We start from the raw sequence: 26,201 nt of genomic DNA on the forward strand, positions 1-26,201 counted from the left end.
AGTGGCTAGAATGTGTGCCACCTACAATTGCACTCTTAGCGGGTATCAATTCATTTGTAATAAACAAATATAAATCTAATGAGGTAGATAAAATGCCTAAAAGACATTTTGTAGAAGCTCTTGGTATGGAACTAGTAAAAGATCATCTGCAACGTCGATTTTTAAATAATCATATTTCTAGATCAATTCGGCCAAGAATAAAAGAAATTTGCCATATTGAAAAAGAAATTGATCCAACTCCAAATCCACAACCCTATCGTCGAGGTCGTTGTTTTTACTGTAGTAGACAAAAAATAGGCCAACCAGATATACCAGTCAAAAATACCAAAAATTTGTACGCTGAGAACACGCAAAATGCATTTGCTCCGACTGCCTACAGGATGGTATTTTCGAAGACAGCAGCGAAGATTGACTTATTTTCGTTTATTCATGTATCTACTTTGCGCATCTCAAACTTTTTGTCTATTTTAATTATATATTTAAAGAATCGATAAGTTTTCAGATCGTTTTTTCGAAAATATTTGTTTTTTGGATGTTTTATAGATTTGCGGACTGCTAGTCTGACGTAACATTTTGTGTACCATCATGTCAAAATCCCTAAAAGGTTAATAACCACAATTGCGGGATTAAGGGCTTCTAAAAGATTTATGAATCCCCACTATACACTTTATAATTCAGAAGTATCACTTTATGATTTGTTTACCTTCGGTAATTGAAAAATCTTGTATAATTGTAAAAACGACGATACTTCTCAATGAAAAACAGAACCAACAAGAGAAAAACGATAAGTAATTATTTACTAAAGTAATTCCTTCAAAGAAATTTATTGTTTCATTCGAGAAACCACTTAATAGTTAACTACAGCTCCAACAAAAATGAAAGTAAAAACCGTTTAGTAATGTCTAATTTCGATCGTGATCTAGGTCGTTGTACACAAAGAGCATTTCCTTATAGTCGGAGATCAAGGTCATTGCGAATGGTACTTCACATTCACGTACACCACGAGTACCATCTTTGGTAACGACACATCGATTATAGAAGAAATAGCAACGAAAGTAAGATCGAAGTCATAGACGTACGTTTTAACTTGTATAAGTTACATATTGTAACGTTAACATTGATTTTTCATAAATAAATATGAGTAAAAGCTAAATTCATGAAAACTGAAATCTACGTCTCTGGTTTAATTCGAGAGTTCGATAACATAAAATGACCACCAAATGTTGATTACATAAAATTGGGCAATAAATGATTGTTTTGGAATGTTTACATCGTACCAATGGAAAGTGATTTTGAAGAAAGTTAGTACGTGATGTATTTTACTTAACCACACATTGTTGATCATCTCTAAATAGAGTCATTAGAAAATATTTACAAAAAAATATTGTTTGATCATTTTATTAGAAAAATATTTGAGTAAAAAAATAAAATTAGAAAATTTGGAAAAAAGATTGAGGTTATTAAATATTTGTTAATGAGTGTTTGACTTTTAAAATTTCGGTATAAAATTAAGCATATTAAACGCAGAATCAGCTTATTTATTCAGCAATACGGAATATTGTTATATTTAACCGATAACTCTCCATCCTAGGGAGATCTTGTAAATTGACAAATATAAAGATATAAAGGGTGTTTTTTTAGAGGTATAGAATTGTAAGTTGGTAACAGTTTTTTAACTGTCGGTCATTTTGACAGATGTCAAGTGATTTATGTTAAGTATAGTTTGGCATTTCAGCATGAATACAAATTTATTTTGAAAATTGTGGTTCTTTTAGAAATATGTATTGGGCACTACGTCCATTTTATGGTTGACATAATAGTCCATCATAACAAGTAATTCGATTAACCATGGAACGTTTTTGCATCACGTTTACTCTAAATGATATTATGCATCCACAGACATGTCGTACAGTGCGTACAGAAAAAGTTGTTGCTGCTGTAGAGCGTATCAGCGTATCAGCGAATCAGTCTATCTGACATCGTGCACAGCAGTCGGATATGTGTCCATCCACTTTATGGAAGATTTGAGGAAATATCTTGCTTTGCGTGCTTACAAATTCCAACTCATGCAAGAATTGAAGGTATATCATCACCTAGCAAGGCGTAGATTCGTAGATTCCGGTAAGTGGATCCAAAACGAGATTGCCGTTGACTCCGATTTTCATAGAGAGAAGAACAATTTTCATAAAGAGAGTTCGGTCCTGACAGGTATACTAATTAGTGCGAATTTGTCAGCTCCAAACAATAACTGTTATTTATATAGTAGTTATTGATTAAAATTTTTTTATTTTATCAATATAAGTGCATAAGAGTGTGTTCTCTTCCATCCTGTAAGTACTCTTTAAAATTATATAAAACAGAGTCATTTCACAGGAATTGATTGTATTTATCATAAGTCGACTTTGTCGATATAAAAACTCCAAACAAGTTTATTCGTTATCTATAACGACATGATAAAATTGCCTGTTGTAAAACAGGTCCGTATTTCAGGTCTAAATTAAATTTTAAATTTAAAGAAAAGATGTTAAATCCAACTGACGGGACTTCTGACTACAGAAGCTCCCAAAAGGAAAACCATACTAAAACTTATTCATCTGGTGTGATTGAACAACAATTCCCTACCAAAGATCAAGCTATCATATTCCCAGCTATTGAAAACCTAAAACTTCAAGATTACTTGATTCCACTAGGAATGTTGATCGAGCCCAAAAATATTCTCTTTTCCTCACGGCTTTCTAACAACAGAGTGTGTATGTACCTTGCAAACAAAAACATTGTTGAACATTTTATAAATAATTATGGGGGGTTTATTGAAATTAATAATCAACGAGTCCAAGCACGCAAACTCGTCACTCCAGCAGAAAGACTAATTCTGTCAAACGTTTGTCCCACCATTCCGCATGCTTTACTAACTCAAGAAATTGAAAAATTGGGCCTTAAAACCATGTCTCCCATGTCATTTCTCAAGATAAGTGCCGGTTTGCCGGAATTCAGCCACGTTTATAGTTTTAGACGACAAATTTTTATCACACCACCATCTTCCTCAATACCTGAATCCATATTAATAAATTATGATAACACCAACTATAGGTATTTTTTGTCACAAGATTCCTTGGTATGTTTTTCATGTAAAAGGCAAGGCCATACTGCAGCAAATTGCAAAACAACCCAAGAATCAGTTTCTGAAAATTATAACCAAACTCCTCACTCCCAAACATCTTCGCAATCCACACCTACCCAAATACTTCCAACTAACCCCTTAAAAACTCCAACCGTACAACCAATCATCAATATAGATACAACCCAGTCTACACAAAATAGCTCAAAACGCAGTTTGGAAGAAATAATCACACCTCCTCCAGCGCAAGATGCTGATTCAGAAAAGCCAAGTCTAGACCCGTTTGTTAAACCAAATGATGCTCCATCCAAAAAACCAAAAAAAAGCAAGGAAAAGACACCAACTCACATACTCATGGAATTGGCCAAGGCATTCATCTCAGAGCAAAACCCTCCATTTATTCTTGATTTTAATCAAATTTCCGATCTATTTGAAAATGTTTATGGTGCACAGGATCCAGTCAGCGTCATAAAAAACTACACTAACGATTTAGAAGCTTTAGTGAAAATGCTAACAGCAATATACCCTTACTTCAAACAAAGATCCATTAAATCTAGATGTACAAAAATAAGAAAGAAACTACTGATACATTTACAGATGACCTACTCGAATAGTGAGACATCAGAGACTGAAAGTGAGTTATCTCAGGGATCGAGTCATAAACTTCTGTAACAATCCCAAGTTTCAGTTTTTATTTATTATACACGGGCTTCTCTTCAATTTTGCAATGGAACATTAACGGTTTTTACAATAATCTTCCGATGCTCCAAATAATTCTGGGTAGATACAATCCAGACATAATTTGTCTTCAGGAAACTAACTTCAAAAATGAAAAAATACAAGCTTTAAAACAATTTAAAAGTTACTGCAAAAATCGAACTAGCCAAGAAAAAGCCAGCGGCGGAGTAGCTATCTTTGTAAAAAAGTCAATTGAAACCACTGAAATTTCTCTCCAAACTAATCTAGAAGTAATTTGCATTAAACTTAACTCAAGTCCAAATATTCACGTTTGTAACTTATACCTACCTTCATCAACGCAAGTCGACTCAGAAGCATTAACTGAACTGTTACAACAAATTCCCCAACCCAGACTTATTTTGGGCGATTTTAATGCCCACAACTTTTTATGGGGCTCCTCTACTATAAATACTAAGGGAAGACTGCTAGAAGAGATATTTGAACAGTCCAACCTTTCAGTCTTAAACGACGGCAGGCCCACTAGATTCAATATACAGAACGGTGAATCTTCATGTATAGACCTTACGATATGCGAACCAGGTCTGACCCCACAGCTCACCTGGGATAGGCTCGACTTTTTATACAATAGTGATCACTATCCACTTTTTATTCATAATAACAAAAACCAAGGTAGACAGACATTTACTCCAAAATGGAATTTAAAAAATCCTAACTGGAATCTTTTTTCCAATTTAATCGAAAGCAGTATGACCACATTTAAAACTACCCCAAATATAGAAGAGACACTAGAGAACCTTGTTACCATTATCACAAAAGCAGCAGAAAAAGCAATAGGAAAGACCAAATGCATAAAACAACGCAACCCTGTCCCATGGTGGAATCACGAATGCAAAACAGCGGTTGAATCTAGCAAAAGAGCTTTTAACCAATACAAGAGCTACAAAACTGTTGAGAATAAAATTGAATATAGAAAACAACGTGCTATAGCCAAAAAGACAATTAGAAATGCTAAACGCCAGTCATGGACTCAATATGTATCAACGTTAAATGCAAACACTCCCATGACTGAAGTATGGAACAAAGTCCGAAGAATATCCGGATTAAATAGCAATCAGAATATTAAAAGCCTCGAAATAAATGGAAAGGCAGTTACTAGTAATACTGAGATTGTCAAAATCCTTGCTAACACATACAAAAACCGATCCAGTAATACTAATTATAAAAAGTCTTTTATTAATTACAAATAGCAAGAAGAAAATAAGGAAATGAGCATTATACCTAACACAGGTGAACCGTTAAATTTACCCATTTCTCAATTAGAGTATACAGAAGCATTATCAAATCTCAAAGAAACTAGCGCTGGTCCCGACGATTTTCCTAGTATTTTTATCAAACACCTTCCAGATAGCGCTCACAAACAACTTCTAAATATGTTTAATATTATTTGGCTACAGCACAAATTTCCAGAAAAATGGCATGAATCCTAACCTATACAAAAACCTAATAGTATTAAAACAAGTTCCGAGTCATACCGACGGATATCTTTAACATGCGCCATGTGTAAGTTACTAGAAAAAATTATTAATAATAGACTAAGATGGCACCTGGAGAGACAAGATTTAATTATTCCAGAACAAAGTGGTTTTAGAGAGCAAAGGTCAACCATAGATAATATCATAGATTTAGAAAGTGACATTTCTGAAGCATTCGCACTAAGAAATAAATGTCTAGCGGTTTTCTTTGACACATCAAGAGCTTTCGATACAGCCTGGCACGATTATATAATAAAAAAATTACATAGTTGGAACATCCAAGGTCACTATTTTTTCTTCATTAAAAACTTTCTTCAAAATAGAGCTTTCAGAGTTAGGACAAACAACACAACATCAGATATAATGTATCCAGAAAATGGCATTCCTCAAGGCTCGGTTATAAGTCCTACGCTCTTTATAGTGGCAATCAATGATATTCTCAAAAATCTAAAATCGCCTATAAAAGCACGCGTCTACGCGGATGATCTTGTAGTTTTTTGCAAAGGTAAAAATATACAAAATATATTTTGTCACACACAGAACTTTATACAACACTTAGAACTCTGGTCACAAAAAACAGGTTTCTGTTTTTCCACTAAAAAAACTCGTTTCATCCTGTTTTCTAAGAAAAATATCACGAACACCCCCAACCTAAGACTATGTGATGAGAACCTAAAACGTGTAACGTCAATAAAATTCTTGGGCATGACATTCGAAGAAACTCTAAGCTGGAAACTTCATATAACAAATTTGATCTTATCTTGTCACAAGCGATTAAATCTTCTAAAAACTCTGGCCAATAAAGAATGGGCTGCGGATCGCCAAACACTTTTAATGTTATACAGAACATTAATCAGATCAAAATTAGATTATGGATCTACTGTGTATTCTACAGCCACTAAGACACTGCTAAAAAAACTTGACAGTCTTCACAACCTATCTTTACGTATAATAACTGGAGCTTTTCGCACAACACCAATCGAAAGTATTTATTGTGAAGTTGGTGAACCGTCCTTAGAAGACAGAAGACTTTATCTAAGTGTAGCATACGCCGCAAAAATCAGGTCTAACCCAAAAAACCCTACTATTCACAATTGTTTTACAGAAAAATTCCCAAATCTCTTCATAAATAAGCCAAGAACTGCCAAACCTTTCTACGCAAGGATTAGAAGCTATTTAAACCAATTAAACTACACGTTCCCAGAATGCTTTTCCTCCCAATCGTCCTCAATTCCTCCATGGCAAATAAAGAACCCTCAGTGCCTAACCCGCCTCATTTCTTTCGACAAACACTCAACAAACCCACAGTTAATCAAATCTGCGTTCAACGATATGCTTCACAACTACAGGGATTATACACATATATACACAGACGCATCTAAATCAAATGAAGGTACTGGTGCTGCAGTCATAACCCCAACATCGACAAATAAATATAAACTCCCTTCAGAGTACTCCATTTACTCTGCTGAACTATATGCTCTATACCAGGCCACCATTGCTGTCAACACATCCAATAATACCAATTATATTATACTCACAGACTCTCTAAGTTCCGTACAGTCAATCCAATATGTCTATCCAAGTAATCCTTTAGTCATCAAGATAAAAGAAGAAATTCACACCGCCCAACTGAATGGAAAAAACATTATATTATTCTGGATACCATCCCATATTGGAATCCCAGGAAATGAACAGGCAGACAATGCTGCAAAAGAAGCTGCAAGTAGTGATAGTGCGGAGTGTACTAAAACATTTACGAGTGCGGACGTGAAAGCGGCGGTTAAATATAAAGTGCGATATATGTGGGAAGAAAAGTGGAAAGTGTCATCGGCCAAGCTACGCGATGTTAAAAAATCGATAAAACCCTGGCCCACATTACCAACAAGTCGGAGAGACCAGGTAATATTAACGCGACCCCGACTGGGTCATACGCGATTAACTAATAGCTACGTGTTCTCCAACAAACAAGAACCAAGATGTGACAACTGTGATGAAAAATTAACAACCAAACACATATTAGAGAAATGTCCAGCACTAACGCCAAAGCGCATGTTGTACAATATACCAAACAATCTTAGTGATATTTTAGGTCTACAGTACAATATTTCAAACATAAAAAGTTTCTTAAGCTCAATTAACATTTTAAATGCTATCTAAACTAACATTATAAATGTAATAAATACAAATTATTGTTCACTATCATTGTTTCGCTAATAGCCAATTTGGCTGATGCGATTTTGTTAATAAAAAAAAAAAAAAAAATTTTCATAAAGAATTTTGTTTAGCTATGGAGCTCACTTTTCGTTGAATGGCTACGTCAACAAACAAAACTGCCTTATTTGGAGTTCAGATAATCTTTAACCCTTTCGCCACTATCGGGACATATATGTCCCGACGGATATTTCAAAATAACTGTTGGACTATATTCTCCCAAAAATACGTAAAAGTTTATGTATTCAGTGTTTCTAAGCCTTTGTGGAGGTAGGCAATACAAAATACAACGTATATTGTGATTCATTTTCAGTTATGGCGGCAGAAATAGTACACGTGTTGTATCGCTGAAGTATAAAAGTGAGATTATTGTAGAAATCAAACTGCTGACGCTTTGAAAGGCCAATTCTATATATACGAGTGGATTTAACAGTTACAGTTAAGTGTCACTATAGAAAAAAACATTTGATTCTTTGTTGTAAATGTAAGTTTTTTTTTGCATAAGAATGTGTGTGGGACATATACGTCCAAGAGTAATATTAAAAGAGATTATTTGTCCCAATCGTAGGGAAATATATTAAAATGATTTCTACATTTTTGCTGTTATACCGTGTTTTGTTGATTTGTTCTTTTTAGGATGAGCCTCAAAGCATTGACAGAAAAATAATTAGTGGAAATAGCTGGGCATTTGTGTGATATCTTCTATATCCTCTGAATCCGATGAGCTATTTGATGGTTCTGCTGAAGATAGCGACTTTGAGTTGTCGGATAATGACATTACAATAGATGAGATAAGTGAAATGGATGAAAGCGAAAGCGAAACTGTAATAGAACCAAAGGTAACTAACACAACAGACTTTCAACTAATTCAAAACCAAAGGTGATAATTCTAACAAGAACGTTAAAATTTTTAAAAAAGTTACATAAAAATCTCCTGAAAAAAGCTTTGTACCTAAAAAACAAATTCCAACTGAAGCAAATGGTGTAGTTTTGTTAGATTTGGACTGATCATCAACTGAGTTAGATGTATTTCTAGATATAGCTAATTGTACGAATCAGAGATTATCACTCATTCAGAATAAAAATATAACAAAAACGGACATGTATGAAATAGTGCTTGTTCTAGGCTGCACGCTAGTATGAGTTATAATCGTGTACCCAGTTTTTATCATTACTGGTCGTCTAATGAATCTCTTTCCAACTGTTTTATAAAGCGGTCTATTAGCAGACACCGATGTACGCTGCTTTTGTCCAAAATGTATTATACTATTCCACAAAAACCAGAGAATTGCTCAAAAACTTATTACTTGGATGACCGTGTATCTTGCTTAAAAAACATTTCAACAAGCTCGATCTGAAAGTTCTTCCCAATCAATAGATGAGTCCATGACAAAATTCAAAGGACGATCTAGTCTCAAGCAATATCTTCCAATGAAACCGATCAAAACAGGAATAAAACTATGGCAAAGATCAGACGCCAAGAATGGATATATCTATGACTTTGATATATATGCAGGTAAGGAAGTTTCACACTCAGAGAGCACCCTTGGAGAACGAGTGGTCAATAAGCTGGCAGCAAGTATCCGATCTCCAGCAGTTTGTATCTGTCTCGACAGATTTTTCACAAGTGTGAATTTGATGCAAAACTTACCGTTTGCATATGTCGGAACTTATATGAAAAATCGACCAAACACTCCTGTTTTCGAAAATAAACTTGCGAATAGAGGTAGTAGTGAATTCTTAGTCACTGAAGATGGCATAACTGCTGCAAGGTGGTTGGATACCAAGGAGGTATTACTCATGTCGAATTGCCATTCTACTGCAATTGGTGTCACTAACAGGACATTGAAGAATGGCAATAAAGCAGAAATTACATGTCCTCAATCTATTATCCTTTATAATAGTTTTATGGGTGAAGTTGATCTCGCAGATCAAAAAGTATCAACCTATGATCTGGACAGAAAATCAACCAAATGGTGGAGGAAGGTTGTCTACAAACTTATAATGAGAGCAATTGTTAACTCTTAGATTATTTATCAAGAATTCCAGCATAAGAAAATACCTCTTATTTCATATCTTGTGAAACTTGCAGAACAGATGATACAAATGGGTATATAGTAAGGAAAAGGCTATGGTAAAGAGACGCCTTAGTGCAAAAAGTGGTCCCAGAACAAAACGTCAAAAATCAATGAATAACGTGGGGGATCATCTATCATCGGAAGGAGATACAAGGAGACGATGCTATCCTTGTAGATGCTATCCATATTGGTTTTCCAGATTTTTCAAAAAATATAATTATGATATTTTCGAGAATTTGTTACCAGTTTGAAATAGTTTATATACTTTTTTTAATAATTTCTACTCAAAACATGTTCAGTGGTGAAAGGGTTAAATGTATGTCGAGAATACATTACATCCAGAAAAACTGACTGCTTGGTGTGCTTCATGGTCTGGTGGAATCATTGGACCGTACTTCTTAAAAAACGATGCTGGGAGGAATGTTACAGTCAATAAGAACGTTCTAGAGTTACGATTACTGCCTTTTTCATTCCCCAATTAAACAACAATAATGTGCAGGAGCTGTCGTTTTAATAAGATATGCCACACAACTCGTGCTACAATTGATTTATTGAAGAAAACGTTTGGTAACCGCATATTTTCACGTTTCGGACCGTGAATTGGCCTCTAAGATCGTGCCATTTAACACTGCTAGACTGTGGGGATATGTGAAGGTGATAGTCTACGCCGATAAGCATGAAACGATTGACCACTTGGAGGACAACATTCACCGCGTTGTTGCAGATATAAGGCGACAAATATTGTACAAAGTGATCGAAAATTGGACCTCCAGATTAGACTACGTCAGAACAATGACGGTCATATACCAGGTTATATTGCCAAAAAGTTATCTTTCAAATGAAGTCAATTTTACGTCAATTTATAAAAATTATCTTTGTTTTATTCTATTTTAAAGTTCTATACCTCTAAAAAACATCCTTTATCACTCTTTGATTTATTTTAACCCCTATAAATCTTCCTCTATGGTCACCGCACTACAAAGAGTAGGATTGGATGAGAAGGACATTCGGATCATCATGAATTTATACTGGAACCAGCGTGCTCAAGTCAAGGTCGAAGACCAGCTGACCGACCAAGTGAAGATCATGCGAGGAGTAAGGCAAGGATGTGTGCTATCGCCGACTCTTTTCAATATATACTCTGAGGAGATTTTTAATGAAGCCCTCACAAACCTAGACATGGGAATCCGAGTGAACGTTGAATACATCAATAATATCCGCTACGCCGATGACACTGTGTTACTAGCAACCAGCCTAAATGATCTGCAGGCCTTACTAGACCGAGTGCGAACTGTGAGCGTAACATACGGACTGAACTTGAATATTAAGAAAACTAAATTCATGGTTGTCAGCCGTACAAATTTAGATCCCGGGTCACTAATGGCAGGTAGCGAAGAGATCCAGAGAGTCAACAGATTCACTTACCTCGGAACTACCCTCAACGTACAATGGGACTACGCTCAAGAGATTAGATCCAGAATTGAAATGGCACGGTCTACATTTATTAAGTTGAGATCCTTGCTGTGCTGCAGTGATCTCAGTTTGGGAACCAAGATGCGGATAGTGAGGTGCTACGTTCTTCCACTGTTACTATATGGAGTTGAAGCCTGGATTCTGACGCAAGCCACTGAAAAACGAATCGAAGCCTTCGAGATGTGGATATACAAAAAGATACTACAAATATCTTATGTGGACCATGTCACCAACGTTGAGGTCCTACAGCGCATGACAAAAGAAAAAGAAGTGCTTAATTTAATTAAACAACGTAAGCTTGAGTACCTCGGCCACGTGATGCGATACGAAGAAAAATATCGAATTCTTCAACTCGTTATGCAGGGTAAAGTATTTGGCAGAAGAGGACCGGGATGCCGTCGTATCTCGTGGTTGAAAAATCTCCGACAATGGTTTGGGATGACCTCAGCGGAGCTGTTTCGCAGAGCAGTCAACAAAACCATGATAGCCTTGATGATCGCCAACATCCGGACCGGATAAGGCACTGAAGAAGAAGAATAAATCTTCCTCTGTTAATTTAGGCATTGAAAATACAATTTAGTAAATTTGTCATACTTTATTTATATTAAAAATGCAATTTATTATTGGGTTTAAATGATATTTTTTTACACTCTTTATTATGATATGTTTATTTAAAATCATCCCTTATTAAAAAAAAATTGAAAAAACCATTTACAGACACATTTATACAATTTGATACATCATTTATATTAACCCTTCTTCTTTTTACATAAGTAAATTTGCATAATTTTTTTACACGTTTTTATATCTGAAAACTACCCTTCGTAGGTAAAAAATGTAAAATATTTGAAACTGGAAAATTAGAAAGAAATATTATAATGCTATTTTTTTTTTTCGTGTATTCAGTCTAATGTATATTATATGCCTCATATAAATGAATAAAAAATAAAATCAATTATTACATTAAACAAATTAAGGTTGCTCATCAACATCATTATTACCGCTACTGTCGTCTACTTCATCTGATTCATCTGTTATTGAAGCAGTATCTTGATCAGAACATCAACCACAACTTAAGTTGCAAAAAAGGTCAACTTTAAGGTAGTTACATGATACACCGCATGGTGCATGGAGTTAAAACCTTGATCTATTAGATCTAGTGATTTTTTTTATTGAGCCAGATTCATAAATAAATTTGATAAAAATAAATAACTACTGTTTTAAGTTCCCTTCTATTGATTTTAATCTTGAGTTACCACAACTTCATAGACTGTAAAAAGATTATTCTTTTTTGGGGGATTTATCTATCAACGGCTGCAGCCAATATGAAGATTTCTTAAAAATTTCTTTTGCTGTTTAATAACATATTATGCTTAAATAATTATAAATGGTAAATGGGGTAAATAAAATAATGCAGGCTTACTTATTAATACAATGAGCAGCTGTCAACAGCCATTCTGAAGAAATCATAACACCGCCACACCAGTGCCCCAAAAATCCAAACTGGGGATGCAATAGTTGAAGTGATACCTGTAAAAGTATTTAATATATTTCATAAAGAAATTTATTTTACAATCAATAATTACAATCCAAATTCTATGATTACGAAGATGCTAACTGATAATTTATTAATATCTCGAATAGACTACAAACCCACGGGAGATTTTTAATGGGCCATTTGACCCAGCACATAAATATAAAACAATACTACAGTCGGTTCAAAATTTGTTGATAGCTCACTACAACTTTAACCCTAATTAGAAAACTGAAATACAGGGAGGATAGGTAATACGATATAATAGTAAAAACCAACCTAAAACTAACGGTTTCAGACGTTTTCGACTAACCCACCTTATATCTGAAGGAATACAATACCTTATAATCCTATTACGGGGGTATTTTGAATGGTTAGAGATGAACGACCAATGTCGTAGAGTATATGATTGAAACATTTATTTGAACTAAATAAATATATTTTTTAAATTGTACTTATGTAAATTGTATTTTTTAATAAAACTTATTTATTTTATTCAAAAATAAAAAGTTTCTTGCCATTTGTAAAAGATACATTTATTTAATTAAGGAAAAAGGCGCCAAATGTCGCCTGGCAAAATTTCCAATGTGTTTTAAATGTATACATTATTTTCGAATCCGGAGAAAACTAATAAATATTTTTGAAAAATTTAAACCCAGAAAGAAAGATTACATTACTACTAAGGGCAGAAAGTCCCTGAAAACTTCTACAATGTTTATTTTAATATGTTATGTAACAGGGGTGAAAATAAAAGAGAAAATATTATTCTAAAAAATATTTCATTCTGCCTTTAAATTTTTCAAAAATGCTGTTTAGTTTTCTCAGGATTTGAAAAAAAATGGATACATTTAAAACACATTGAACATTTTGACAGGCGACATTTTGCGCCTTTCCCCTTTAATACCGTACGATTACAACTATTATTACTTACCTTATATAATTACGATTAGAAAACTATTTAAATTCAAAATAAATAGGATCAACTTCGGAATCCGAGTCATCTTGAGGGTTAATAATTAGCGGTTGTGTCTCTACGGTCGCATCAATTATGTTATCAAGATCCCACATTTTTTGTTCTTCTTCTATTACATGCCTTACTGCATCTTTCCAGTTTTGTTCTGTAACATGTTGTAAAGACTCATATAACAATTCACGTACAACTTGTATTTTATATAATGTATTTTTTCTAGCCACATAACTTTTCATTTGTGCAGAAATGAGTTCCATTGGATTTATTTCGCAGTGGTAGGGTGAAAGTCTAAGGACTGTAATGTTTCGCCTTTCCGCCATTTTGTCAACTACGTATTCCTTGAACTTAGATTTGTGTTGCCGGGCAATTTTTAGAAGTTCTGCTTTTACCATTCCATCTTCGTAAGGCAGATACTTATTCCGCAGCCAGTCAAGAATATCCTGTTTCTTCCACGCAGTCGTTGGAAGTCTTTCTACTAGTCGTGAATGATAAGGTGCATTATCTAATACTATAATTGAATTTGGTGGTATATGTTCAATCATCTGCTCAAAATACTCTTCGAAAACATCAGCTGTCATCTCCTCGTGATAGTCTTTTGTGCTTTTGGACTGAAATTTCAACAAACCATGCTTAACAAATCCTTTTTCACTGCCAATGTGAGAAATTATTAATCTACTGCCTTTACCAGAAGGTGGGGAGATACCAGTAGACCAACCTTCCATAAAGGCTTGCCTGGAGCTTAATATATTTTTATCTGACCAAATTTTTTTTAGAGTATGACCTGAGTTTACCCACGTTTCATCCTGGTAGAAGATGGGCCTTCCTTCAGCCCGGAATTTTCGTATGGATCTTAGATAATTTCTTCTCCAACATATTATCTCCTCCCGGTCAATCAAAAGTGATTTTCGGTCTGATTTCTCCCACCGGAAATTTAATTATTTTAAAACTTGCCACAATTTAGTTCGTCCGATATGAGGCAAATCCGGGTCGTCTCTAACTTCTTGTAAAATTTTGTTTGGGTTTGGTATTTCGTTTTTGAAAAAAAATCTATGAATTTTCCTTCGAATACCATTTTTGGCAAATTCATCAATTTCAATAGGCTTTTTCTCTCTCTTTAAGTGTTCGTTTTTGTTTGGGTTAGCTACACCGTGTTTTTTTCTTTCTGATAGGAACCTATAATATAGTTGACTCTCCTACGCCAGTCATGTTCGCACAACTTTCGACTATGTTGCGAACAGTGTTTGTGGGATTCTGAGAAACCAGAGCATCGTGAACATTCAGGACAATAGTCTTCTCTCTTGGTGAATAGACAGACTTACTGACTGTACGCAACAGTACCGGTGTAAAACTTGATGATGTTGATGATGAAGCCATCACAAACAATGCAACAAAACGAGCACGAGCGAAAAGTACGTATATGTTCGTAGGTATATGGAATAAAAAATCACTCACGCACTGCATATAATTCGCAAAAGAAATATTCGAGACGCTAATTACTGCCGTAGACGCGGACACACCGACGAGCCGTAAGTTACATGCGATCAAAAAAGTACTAAAAAAAAAATTGTTTTCGTTCGTAATAACTTCACCCTTTTAAGTTTCGAATATAAACTGAACAAACGAGGCACGTGGCCAAAGCATACCCATTATATTATTAAAAATCTGGGGAATTCCATCCTAATTATCTTGCAACGAATAGTACCTTCGGATATGAATTCTAGGTTTTCTAGTAAAGTGATTAAACGCGAAGATTAGTATTGAAATATCCAAAGAGATAAGGTATTCTTATTTACAAAATTGTTAATGGTTAAATTCTTATTTTTAATAATATAATATAATTACATAACATTAGCCGTGAAAGTTTTAATTGTTTTTTTGCTAAATATATTAGTATTAATATATTATTAATATTATATATATAACAGTATTAAAAATATTATATTATTATTTAATGAATAAACACCTCAGGAACGCCTATGGTTTACGACCATTTTATGAGTTTGAGGCACATTTCGTGCTCTCAACAATTTATGAACGGAGAATACAATGTATGACTTTAGAAATTTTGCCGTCAATTCTTATTGGTACAGGTGAGTCACAGGGAAATAAACTTACCACTCAAAGGGGAGTGGGGGACTTTTTAGCAAAACATATTTGTACTGCATTTATAACTTTAGTAGGTAATACAAAAATAATGACCTGTCATCTAATAGCGTACAAAAATATTGGAACCAGGAGTAGGGAAATTTTTTTATTTTCTGGAGAAATTGCCAAACACTGAAAAACTTTTTCCAGTTTTTGGCAATTTATACAGCACAGCATTCATTCACCAAGTTTCGGATCGGTACATATATTAATTTTTTGAAGCGAAGCTTCTATAATAGTGTTGTATAACTTTTTTTTTCTCTACAGTAAAATGCTGAGGCGAGCGTCACAGAGATGTCGCCGTTACGGGTGGCGTTATAGAATAGTGGTTTTTAACATCGATTTACTACTCTTGATCAATTCGTTTCCAGTCATCATAATAGTTACTCTAACCAAGTTTAATTTAAAAATGTATAAAAAATAACTAACAAAATATAGACATTAAATGAGAAGTAAAAAATTAAAAGAATATCTATCAATAAAAGATTCAATTCGTAACGATTGCCAAAATTTAATAAAAGTCATAAATGTCATCCAATTAATATAACAGCATTTATTCATCTGTTTAAATTTTTATAATAATTCTCGTTTTAAAATAATTTCACATAAATACAATTATTATTTTTAAACATAGTATTTAGTTTATATAATGATTAAATATACTATCAAATGATAAGTGTTGATTTATACGTGAATCATGTTGGGTCAAATAACCTCTAAAAATTTCCTATAGACTTGTAGTCTAGAAGTAAAGAAAACGCGAAAGATTAACCACAAACAATTAAAAACCGAGTTCACTTCAAAAATTGTGTAAACGTTAAAACAGATACAAATCTTAATAAAAACTTTGTTTAAGGCGCTAATACGTATGTATGTCCCGCGCGTAACTATTGATATATTGTTATGGATGTGGTGGACTAGAACTGGTTGCACCAATGAAGTCAAAATGAGAAAGCAAAGGTTAAGATAATTCGTTCATGTTCAAAATTGACACGCTAATGACCCAATATGAAAAAGAGCTGTTCTGCTAGATTCTGAAAGGAGTAGGAGAGGGAAACCAAAGAAGACCTCGGGCAGAGGCTTAGGTAGGACATTGGTAAAGGGAAGAAATAAAATTTTGATCAAATAAAAGGCAGATATCGAGCACAGTTTTCCTAATTAAATCTTGCCCAAGTACTTTCGCTTCCTAGAGCATCTTCAGGGGCATTTCGTTAATTTTGGCCTATACAACAATTATAGAATGTCATAAACATAAAATTGTACATCACACTACACAAGGACAAATACTTTAAAATTTTTTAAAATAGACGAATCTACATTATGGTCGACATCAGGAGAGATAATCATCTCTCTCCTGAATTGTCTCTGAATGGTCGGCATCAGGAGAGAATTCTCTCTCTTGATGCCGACCATAATGTAGCTTCGTCTATTTTAAAAAATTTTAAAGTATTGGTTCTTGTGTAGTGTGATGTACAATTTTATGTTTATGACATTCTTTAATAGGTGGATAGGCCAAAATTGACGAAATGCCCCTAAAGATGCTCTAGGAAGCGAAAGTACTTGGTCAAGATTTAATTAATAAAATTGTGCTCGATAACTGCCTTTTATTTGATCAAAGTTCATTTATTTGAGCATTCAACCTTATATCAAGAAATATAATTAGTGAAACTAACCATGCATAGGGATAAAGGCAAAGAGAATAATAATGAAGTGGACTGAGACGTACATGCAACAACTTCATCGAAAAAGAAGAACACTACTTAGAAAGGAATAGAAGACGATCTAAGTCTAGTATAAATAGCACCATTACCTCGGTATCTAGTAGAAAAAAGATAACATAGATATGGGTAAAAAATAAGTAACTAAATTGAGAACGTATTTTGAGAAACTGACTAAGATATTTACTTTACATTGCACAATTTACACACATTTATTTACCCTATATCGTCTTAAGTAAGGAGGATGGGGAAACCTGTGCATGTACTTCCTGCTATTGAAGTTAGCCAGAACTTTGGTATACAAGCGTTTAATCATTGGTTGTTATCAGAAAATATGTTTTTTTTTAAACAGGATCTCCTACTTAACATTTAAGATCCAGCAATTTTAACCAAAAATTAGATATATGACTTAAATCTGAATATGGAAATTAATGTACATAGGGAAAGGAGAGGCACATGTGGACAGAGGCACACGTAGACAGTTGAGTTTTTACCGTCTAGATTTCTTTTCGAGTGGTTCTAACTCACTCTCCTAGGTGGTACTGGTGATATAGTTCTATACCAAGAAATAAATTCAATATCAGTTGCCATTTGTTTGTGTCACGAGGTTGTGTTACTTTTGCTGCGTAAAAGTAAATAAACAGTTTTTTAGAAATTGTAATATTATTTAGTGATATTCTGTGTTTACTTCTAAAGTGAATTTTGAATAGTTTCATATTTGATATCAAGTAGGTTTTTACAGTTTTGTTCTAGTCATAACCTAATAACAGATAACTGGTACTTTTAAAAAACTATCCATACGGAGCAGATGTGGACACCATACAGGGGAACAAGTAGACATTGTCCACTTGTGCTCCATAAGTTTTTTCAAAACAAAACAACCTAAAATATCTTTTTTTTACCTTGCAGTTTGAAATAATGGTGAGAACCTACATCAGAAAAACTGAAAGAAGTAATATTCCTGAAAACGTAGTAGTTCAGGCCATTTGCGATTTAAAAAATGGTAACGGATCTATAAGAAACGTAGTAGAGAGATATGGATTAAAGTAGTCCATGTTACATTAAAGATTAAATAAACTGATTAAAAAATATATAAATGATACAGAAATATTCCAAAATGATAAAGTTTTCATCAAAATATACAACACAGCAGATTTTTTTAAATGAAGAAGAGTACAGTCTAGTAAATTATATTTTTCAATCTTCGAAGTTACAGTCTGGATTAACCTACTTTCAAATTCGAACATTCGCATATGAGTATGCTCCGAAGCTTGAACAAAATGTGCCAGAGCCATGGTCGGAAAATAATTTTGCTGGAATTAAGTGGATGAAAGGTTTCATGAAACGTCACAATTACTTATCTTTGCGAAAACCGAAGTCTACGAGTCTAGCCAGAAACATCAGTTTTAATAAAGTTAACGTAGACATGTTTTTTGATAATCTAGAGACTATTTACAAAAAGTACAAATTTACTAGTAATAGAATCATGAACGTAAATGAAAGCGGAGTGAACACTGTTCTGCAAATGTCAAAAGTGGTACAAGCAGTTAGAGAAGAGAGAGGTAAGCAAGTAACGTTTGTTGGAATACTTATTGCCAATGAACATGCTATTCCACCTGTTTATATCTTCTAACGAGTACGATTCCCAAGAGTCTTTCCTGACTAGAGCCCCAGAAGGCAGCATTGGTATTGCTTCATCATGTGGTTGGATGACCAACGAGGGATTCCTCGAAGTTGTAAAGCATATAAAAAAACATGCATGCTTCTAAGGAAATCCCTGCGTTAATACTTTTGGATAACCATAATACACATGAAACGAATTACGATACATTAACCCCGATTGTCAGCAGTATTGCAGTTCAATAGCCCAGCCGATCAGCAGTTTCGACACATATTGCAGACAGGTCGTCATCAATTAATTTCATATAAATACTGTAAATTTTTATTCTAAAACCAGTTGTAATTATATTAAATAAAGTGCTGTTACTCTGTCAGTTGTACCTTCAAAAGGGCCTTTTTAAAAAGTACCTTCGGGAGTGACAACCCTTAAGTGGCGCATTCAGTAGATTAGTGGGAGAGTCTCCAGAAGATCCTCGTCGTTTTCAAACGTTTACCCGCTACCGAACCCAAATCCAGGAAAAACTGCAGCTATTTAACCCACGGATTTCAGGCAAATTGGCACAGAAACATATTTATGAAGAAAGCTGAAAAGAAACTTAAAGAAGAAAAGAAACTTGTACCTAAAAGGAATGCATCCAAGCATCATCCTATTACTGTAAGCAAATTTCATCTTATTTCTAATTCTAATATCAATTCACAAGTATCATCCTTTAGAATAAGCGATTCTCTTTCAACAATTTTTGAATCTAATATAGAATCTAGTGAAAATATTAAACCAGATTTACATTTAGTTGATAATAATCATATTTTTAAGTCCACAAATTTGTTTGAAATACCTTCTATAATTATTACACCAGCATCCATTTCAAATAATTCTAATATGGCACCCATTTTTGATGTTAATAAAGACCTTTCTATCGTACCAGAGTACGACGGCAATCCAAATGAACTCCACAATTTTATTGATGTTATTTCCATGCTTCTAAACCATTTCTGGGATCATACAAATCCCGAAAATTTTCAAAATCATATGCTTACCCGGGGAATTATGAACAAAATTAAAGGAAGAGCCAGAGAAATTATTTCTGTATACGGCTGTAAAGACTGGCCGTCAATAAAATCAATTCTTGTCCAAAATTTTGCAGACCAACGTAACGAAAACTCATTAACTAGAGATTTAGTCAACCTTCGGCAAGCTCCAAACGAAAACCCCCATCAATTTCATGAAAAAGTTATGAGTCTTTTAAATACCATTTCAAATCATATTGAATTACACACGGAAAACGAGGAAGTTAAAAGAAGTAAAAAAGAATTTTTCCAACAACAAGCTCTAACCACATTTTTGGCAGGCCTAAGAGAACCCCTAGGATCAACAATTCGATCCATGAGACCACCCAATCTCGCTCTTGCTATCCAATATATTCAGGAAGAAAATAACATTAGATATCTCCAAAAAACTCATAATTATTCCTTGCCATCTTCTAATAAACCATCTACGACTTCACAAACACAGAGATCCAATTTAACTCATACACCTGCTCCTACACGATGGCAGCCTGAGGTGGCTAAGCCCCAATGGCCACAGCCATTCTTTAGACCAAATCAAATTCCTGTGCAACAACAATCATTCAATAATAGTCCAAGAGGGACATTTCAACCCCCTAGATTCCAACAAAATCAGCAAGTCACTCCATATGCACAAAATTCTAGGGCTAATCAACCCAATTTTCATAAACCAGTTCCATCTCAATCATATAAGCCAACACCTATAAGCGTATCTACACGCCAAACCGGCTTTAATAGACCCCAATCTCAAAGAAACTTCCGCTTTCAACAAACAGCCAGCCCCGATTCACCGTAGAAGAACTCTTTAATATCGAACAAGAGGAAAATAATTACGATGAAGGTATAGACAATGACACATACCCAGATTACACTTATTATGAGCAAGAAAGCCAAGAATATGAGGAAGATGTAAATTTTCAAACGTTTCAAGACGAAAAAGAAGAAACGTAGTAGAATTGCATTCTTATGCCGACAAAAGAGAGCTTCCTTACATTAAAATTCAAAATCCCCCTCTTAAACTTCTTATTGATACAGGAGCCACTAAATCTTTCCTTAATCCTGATATAGCCAATAAATTCTACAAGAATAATATTAAATATGAACCATTTATCGTTACATCAATTTTTCAAAATCATTCACAGGATTATTGTGTAGAAATCCCAATTTTTCCCGAATTTAACTCCGATATTAACCTAAAATTTTATCTTTTCAAATTTCACAAGACATTTGACGGTCTTATCGGCCTCGATAATCTTAAACTTCTAAAAGCAAATCTCGATTTTACCCAAGCTACTCTTACTACAGAGCATTCTATCCTTCAATCAATCAATTACCCAAATCCGCTTGCCAGTAAAGGAAACATCAGGTACAATCGTCATCCCAAGACAAGAAGTCGAAGGTGCCATTCTAAGAGAAACTCTCACCATTACCTGTAATCAACTCGCCTGGACCGAGCTAGTCAATAACACCGATGAATACATCCAAGTAGCATTAACTGATCCCATCAAAAGTCAACCCATAAATCTCGAGGAATATCATATATATACGTCAGATATCATACCTACCGAAGACAGTAATCTAAAAGATATCGACCATCTCCTTAGAACCGATCATCTTAATACCGAAGAAGAATCTCACCTAAGACAACTGTGCAGGAAGTTTGCAGAGATATTTCATCATCCAGACGATCCTTTAACATTTACTAACCAAATAAAGCACCATATACAAACCAAAGACGAAGTTCCAGTTTATACCAAGTCATATCGGTATCCACACATCCATAAAGAAGAAGTACGTAAGCAGATCACTTCGATGCTTGATCAAGGAATTATCAGACCGAGTCAATCACCCTGGTCATCTCCAATCTGGGTCGTTCCAAAGAAACCAGATGCCTCAGGAAAAATTAAATGGAGAATAGTTGTCGACTACCGGAAGGTGAACGAGAAAACCATCGATGACCGATATCCAATTCCAAATATAACAGACATTCTGGACAAACTAGGACGCTGCCAATACTTCTCAACCCTAGATCTAGCCAGCGGATTCCATCAAATTGAAATGGCCGAAGAAGATATCCAGAAAACTGCATTTAACGTTGAAAATGGCCACTATGAATACATGAGAATGCCGTTCGGACTCAAAAATGCACCCTCAACATTCCAGAGAGTAATGGAGAACGTACTAAAAGGACTAATAGGAGAAATATGTCTGGTCTACATGGACGACATTATTGTATTTTCAACCTCTCTTCAAGAACATATGGTAAATCTTAAGAAAATTTTTGAAAGATTAAGAGAAACAAGATTTAAGATACAAGTTGACAAATGTGAATTCCTTAAGAAAGAAGTCGATTTTCTAGGTCACGTCGTAACCTGCGAGGGAATTAAACCAAACCCGACTAAGATTAAAGCCATCATAGACTATCCTGTACCAAAAACAACAAAAGAAATTCGAGGATTTTTAGGATTACTTGGTTACTATAGAAAATTCATAAAGGACTTTGCCAAAATTACAAAACCACTTACCATATGTCTTAAAAAGGATGCAAAAATTGAACACACCGAAGAATTCTTAAACTGTATCAAAACCTGTAAAAGCTTATTGATTAATGAACCACTTCTGCAATATCCAGACTTCACTAAACCCTTTAACCTCACGACTGATGCAAGCAACTTCGCTATAGGAGCCATACTATCACAAGGTCCAATAGGAAATGATAAACCTATCGCCTATGCATCCAGAACTTTAAATGAAACAGAACTGAAATATTCGACTATCGAAAAGGAGATGTTAGCAATTGTGTGGGCTACTAAATACTTCCGCCCATACCTTTTCGGACGAAAATTCAAAATTTTATCTGACCATCGACCTCTACAATGGCTATTTTCACTTAAAGATCCAAACTCAAAGCTTGTCAGATGGAGATTAAAGCTGGAAGAATTTGATTACGAAGTAATATATAAAAAAGGCAAATTCAACACCAATGCAGATGCTTTATCCCGTGTCGAAATTCACACGAAAGAATTAAACAGTGTAGACGAGAATATGGAAGAAATAATGAAACTCCTCTCAAAAGATGACGATGATATCTCCATGATTAACCACCCCAGTTCCTTATCCGATCTGGAAGAATTTCTGACCGACCCAGCCGAAGAGTCTCAAAAAACTTTGAATCCGTCAACCCCTTTAGGTGACTTAGATAAAATCATCCAAAAAAATCAAACTGCAACGTTAACTCTCGAAGAAATAAAGATAATAGACGAAATCCCACATGAAGACAGCAAACAGCAAAAATCTAAAGCTCAGCCATCAAACTCCCAATACTTACAAGAAGATAACGATACAGATGTAACCAAACATTCCACGGCAGAAAATCCAATAATGGGAATTCCAATTAGCGAGAAACCACTAAATTGTTACAATAATCAAATAATTCTCAAGATAGTAAACTATAGCCCGGCGAAACCAATCATAGAGCAGTGTTTTGTAACAAAGAAGAGAATGTATGTCCAATTGGGAAAAAATGATCTTCACAACGACATTTTCCAGTTTTTCAAGAACTATATAGATCCGAAAAAGAAGTACGCCATTCTGTTTGAGAATGATGAACTCTACAAATCCCTATGCAATATTCTACGAGAAACTTTTAAAAATTCCGCATTCGATCTTGTCAAATGCAACAGCCTCCTAGAAGATATAAACAGCACAGAGAGACAGAAAGAAATTATAGAGAACTACCATCAAGGGAAGACTAACCACAGAGGAATTAACGAAACCGAAGCTCAAATAAGAAAACGCTACTACTGGCCTACGCTAAAGAAAGACATCGAAGAAGTTATCAACCTTTGTGATACGTGCCAAGATAACAAGTATGACAGAAATCCAATTAAGCCGAAATTTATAAATCATTCATATGGACACATTCCAAGCTAACGGACAAAAATTCCTTACAATAATTGATGCATTCTCGAAATATGGCCAAGCATATCCCATAGAAGGATCCAACGCAATAAATGTCCTTAATGCCTTCATGCTATTTATAACCCACCATGGACTCCCACACATGATAATCGCAGATAGTGGAACCGAATTCAAAAACGGCCTTGTTCAGGAATTTGTCGATACACACAAAATTTCGATTCACTACACAACACCAGATAATCCACAATCGAACGGAATGCTAGAACGTTTTCACTCTACAATTTTGGAACACCTAAGAATACTTAGAGAAAAAAGGAAGACTCTGTGTATTAAAGAACATATGTTGTATGCTATTTTAGGATATAACAATTCCATTCATTCATCAACTAAACAAAAGCCAATCGAAATTCTAAATGGGCATATCGATCCTCAGGATCCATTTGACATCGATATTAACAGAACTCTAATAAATAACTATACACAGAGCCACAGATTAAAAACAAAAGAAATCTACAGTGAAATAAACAAAAAGCTACAAGAAACCAAACAGAAAAATATTGAAAAAATAAATCAAAAAAGACAAACACCAATAACTTATAAACCCAGCACAAAAGTTTACACTAGAAAAACAGTAAAAAGAAACAAACTTCTTCCGAGATTTTCTTCCCGCATTGTGAAAAATAATAATCCCGTAACAATAGACACTCAAGATACGTCAATACACAAAAAGAACATCAAACACCAGCCAAAGACTAACGCTAAAACTGCTTTACAGATGTACCTCAGTAGCAGCCCAACAAGTTCAAATTCAAAACCTGAAGGACAATCCAGGAATCCTCCCAGTTAAACTTGGACAAGCGAGGATACAGACCAGCACTCATGACTTCATCCACTATTTCCATCTAGAACCCATCGCAGAAGAGATTGAATCCATAGAATCTCAGTATATCACCACTAACAGAGCAATAGAAAATGGACTTAGTCAACCATATTTTGACAGCCTACAAAACTTTGATAAAACTGTACAGTACCTCCTCCAAACAGCAAAAGAGAAACTAGACACAATATATCCAAAATCCAGAAGCAAAAGAGGACTTATAAACGGATTGGGAAGTGTAATAAAATCTATTTCTGGTAATCTAGATCAAGAAGATGCTGAAAGATACAACGCTGCCATTAAATCACTTGAAAATAACCAACAGAACATTATTACCAACATCAATAGCCAACTCAGTCTCAATTAAAGAATAATGACAAATTTTAACCAAACAATTTCATTACTTAGACACAACCAAGAAATCATAGCTGAAGAGACAAGCAAAATTAGCTTAGAGATGAACCAATTCGTTTTCGATTTTAATGATTATATGCAAGTTCGAAATATCCTTGACCAGATAAATCTAAATTTACAAACAATTATACAAATACTGGATGATCTACAAACAGCAATTACATTTGCAAGAATCAAAACTTTACACAACGGCCTCATTAAACCGGAAGAAATAAAATGGACCGTGCAAAAGATGCTTGAACACCACCCTGCATCACAGATTCCCTATATTCAGGAAGAAGACTTAACCAAATACTATGAAATCATAGACATTGATGGTTACTACACGAATCACACCCTTGTTTTCATTTTACATTTTCCTATTCTTCATTCCAAGTCGTTCACATACTTCCATTTATACTCCCTTCCAACTAATAGTCACACAATAATCATTCCACCTGGTCCATACCTAGTCCACAACTCAGACCTTTTTCAGTATATGGATGTACCATGCAAAAGAAGCGAATCCAAATCATTCATCTGTCCTGAGAAATTTCCACAAGAGAATAACCAGACTAATGACTGCATCATCCAAATTCTCCAGTTAATCAATGATGCTGCCCAATGCCAAAGTGTTCCCGTCACTGTCACTACAACGATCATTCAAAAAGTATCCGATGCACACTACATTGCCGTTTTTCCAAAGGCTACGAAAGTATCTACCCATTGCACCACCACTGAAATAGAAGTACTCGAAGGGACCTATCTAATTGAGTTACCGCCAGGATGTGAACTACGAACCAATAATGAAGTTTACATGAATTCCAAAACAACAATTAAAGAA

The 26,201-nt window shown here is 34.6% G+C and overlaps 1 protein-coding gene across 1 annotated transcript in view; it reads right to left on the reverse strand.

The window, feature by feature from the left end:
- Window positions 1-26,201, reverse strand: part of LOC140448358 (trypsin-1-like) — a 93,116-nt gene that overhangs the window by 27,225 nt on the left and 39,690 nt on the right. The window contains exon 3 of the mRNA XM_072541446.1: window positions 12,538-12,644. Coding sequence (XP_072397547.1) covers window positions 12,538-12,644 — 107 coding nt within the window. The remainder of the gene's footprint in view (window positions 1-12,537; window positions 12,645-26,201) is intronic.

This window comes from Diabrotica undecimpunctata, chromosome 1 (genome assembly GCF_040954645.1).
Source record: "Diabrotica undecimpunctata isolate CICGRU chromosome 1, icDiaUnde3, whole genome shotgun sequence".
Classification (NCBI taxonomy): domain Eukaryota; kingdom Metazoa; phylum Arthropoda; class Insecta; order Coleoptera; family Chrysomelidae; genus Diabrotica; species Diabrotica undecimpunctata.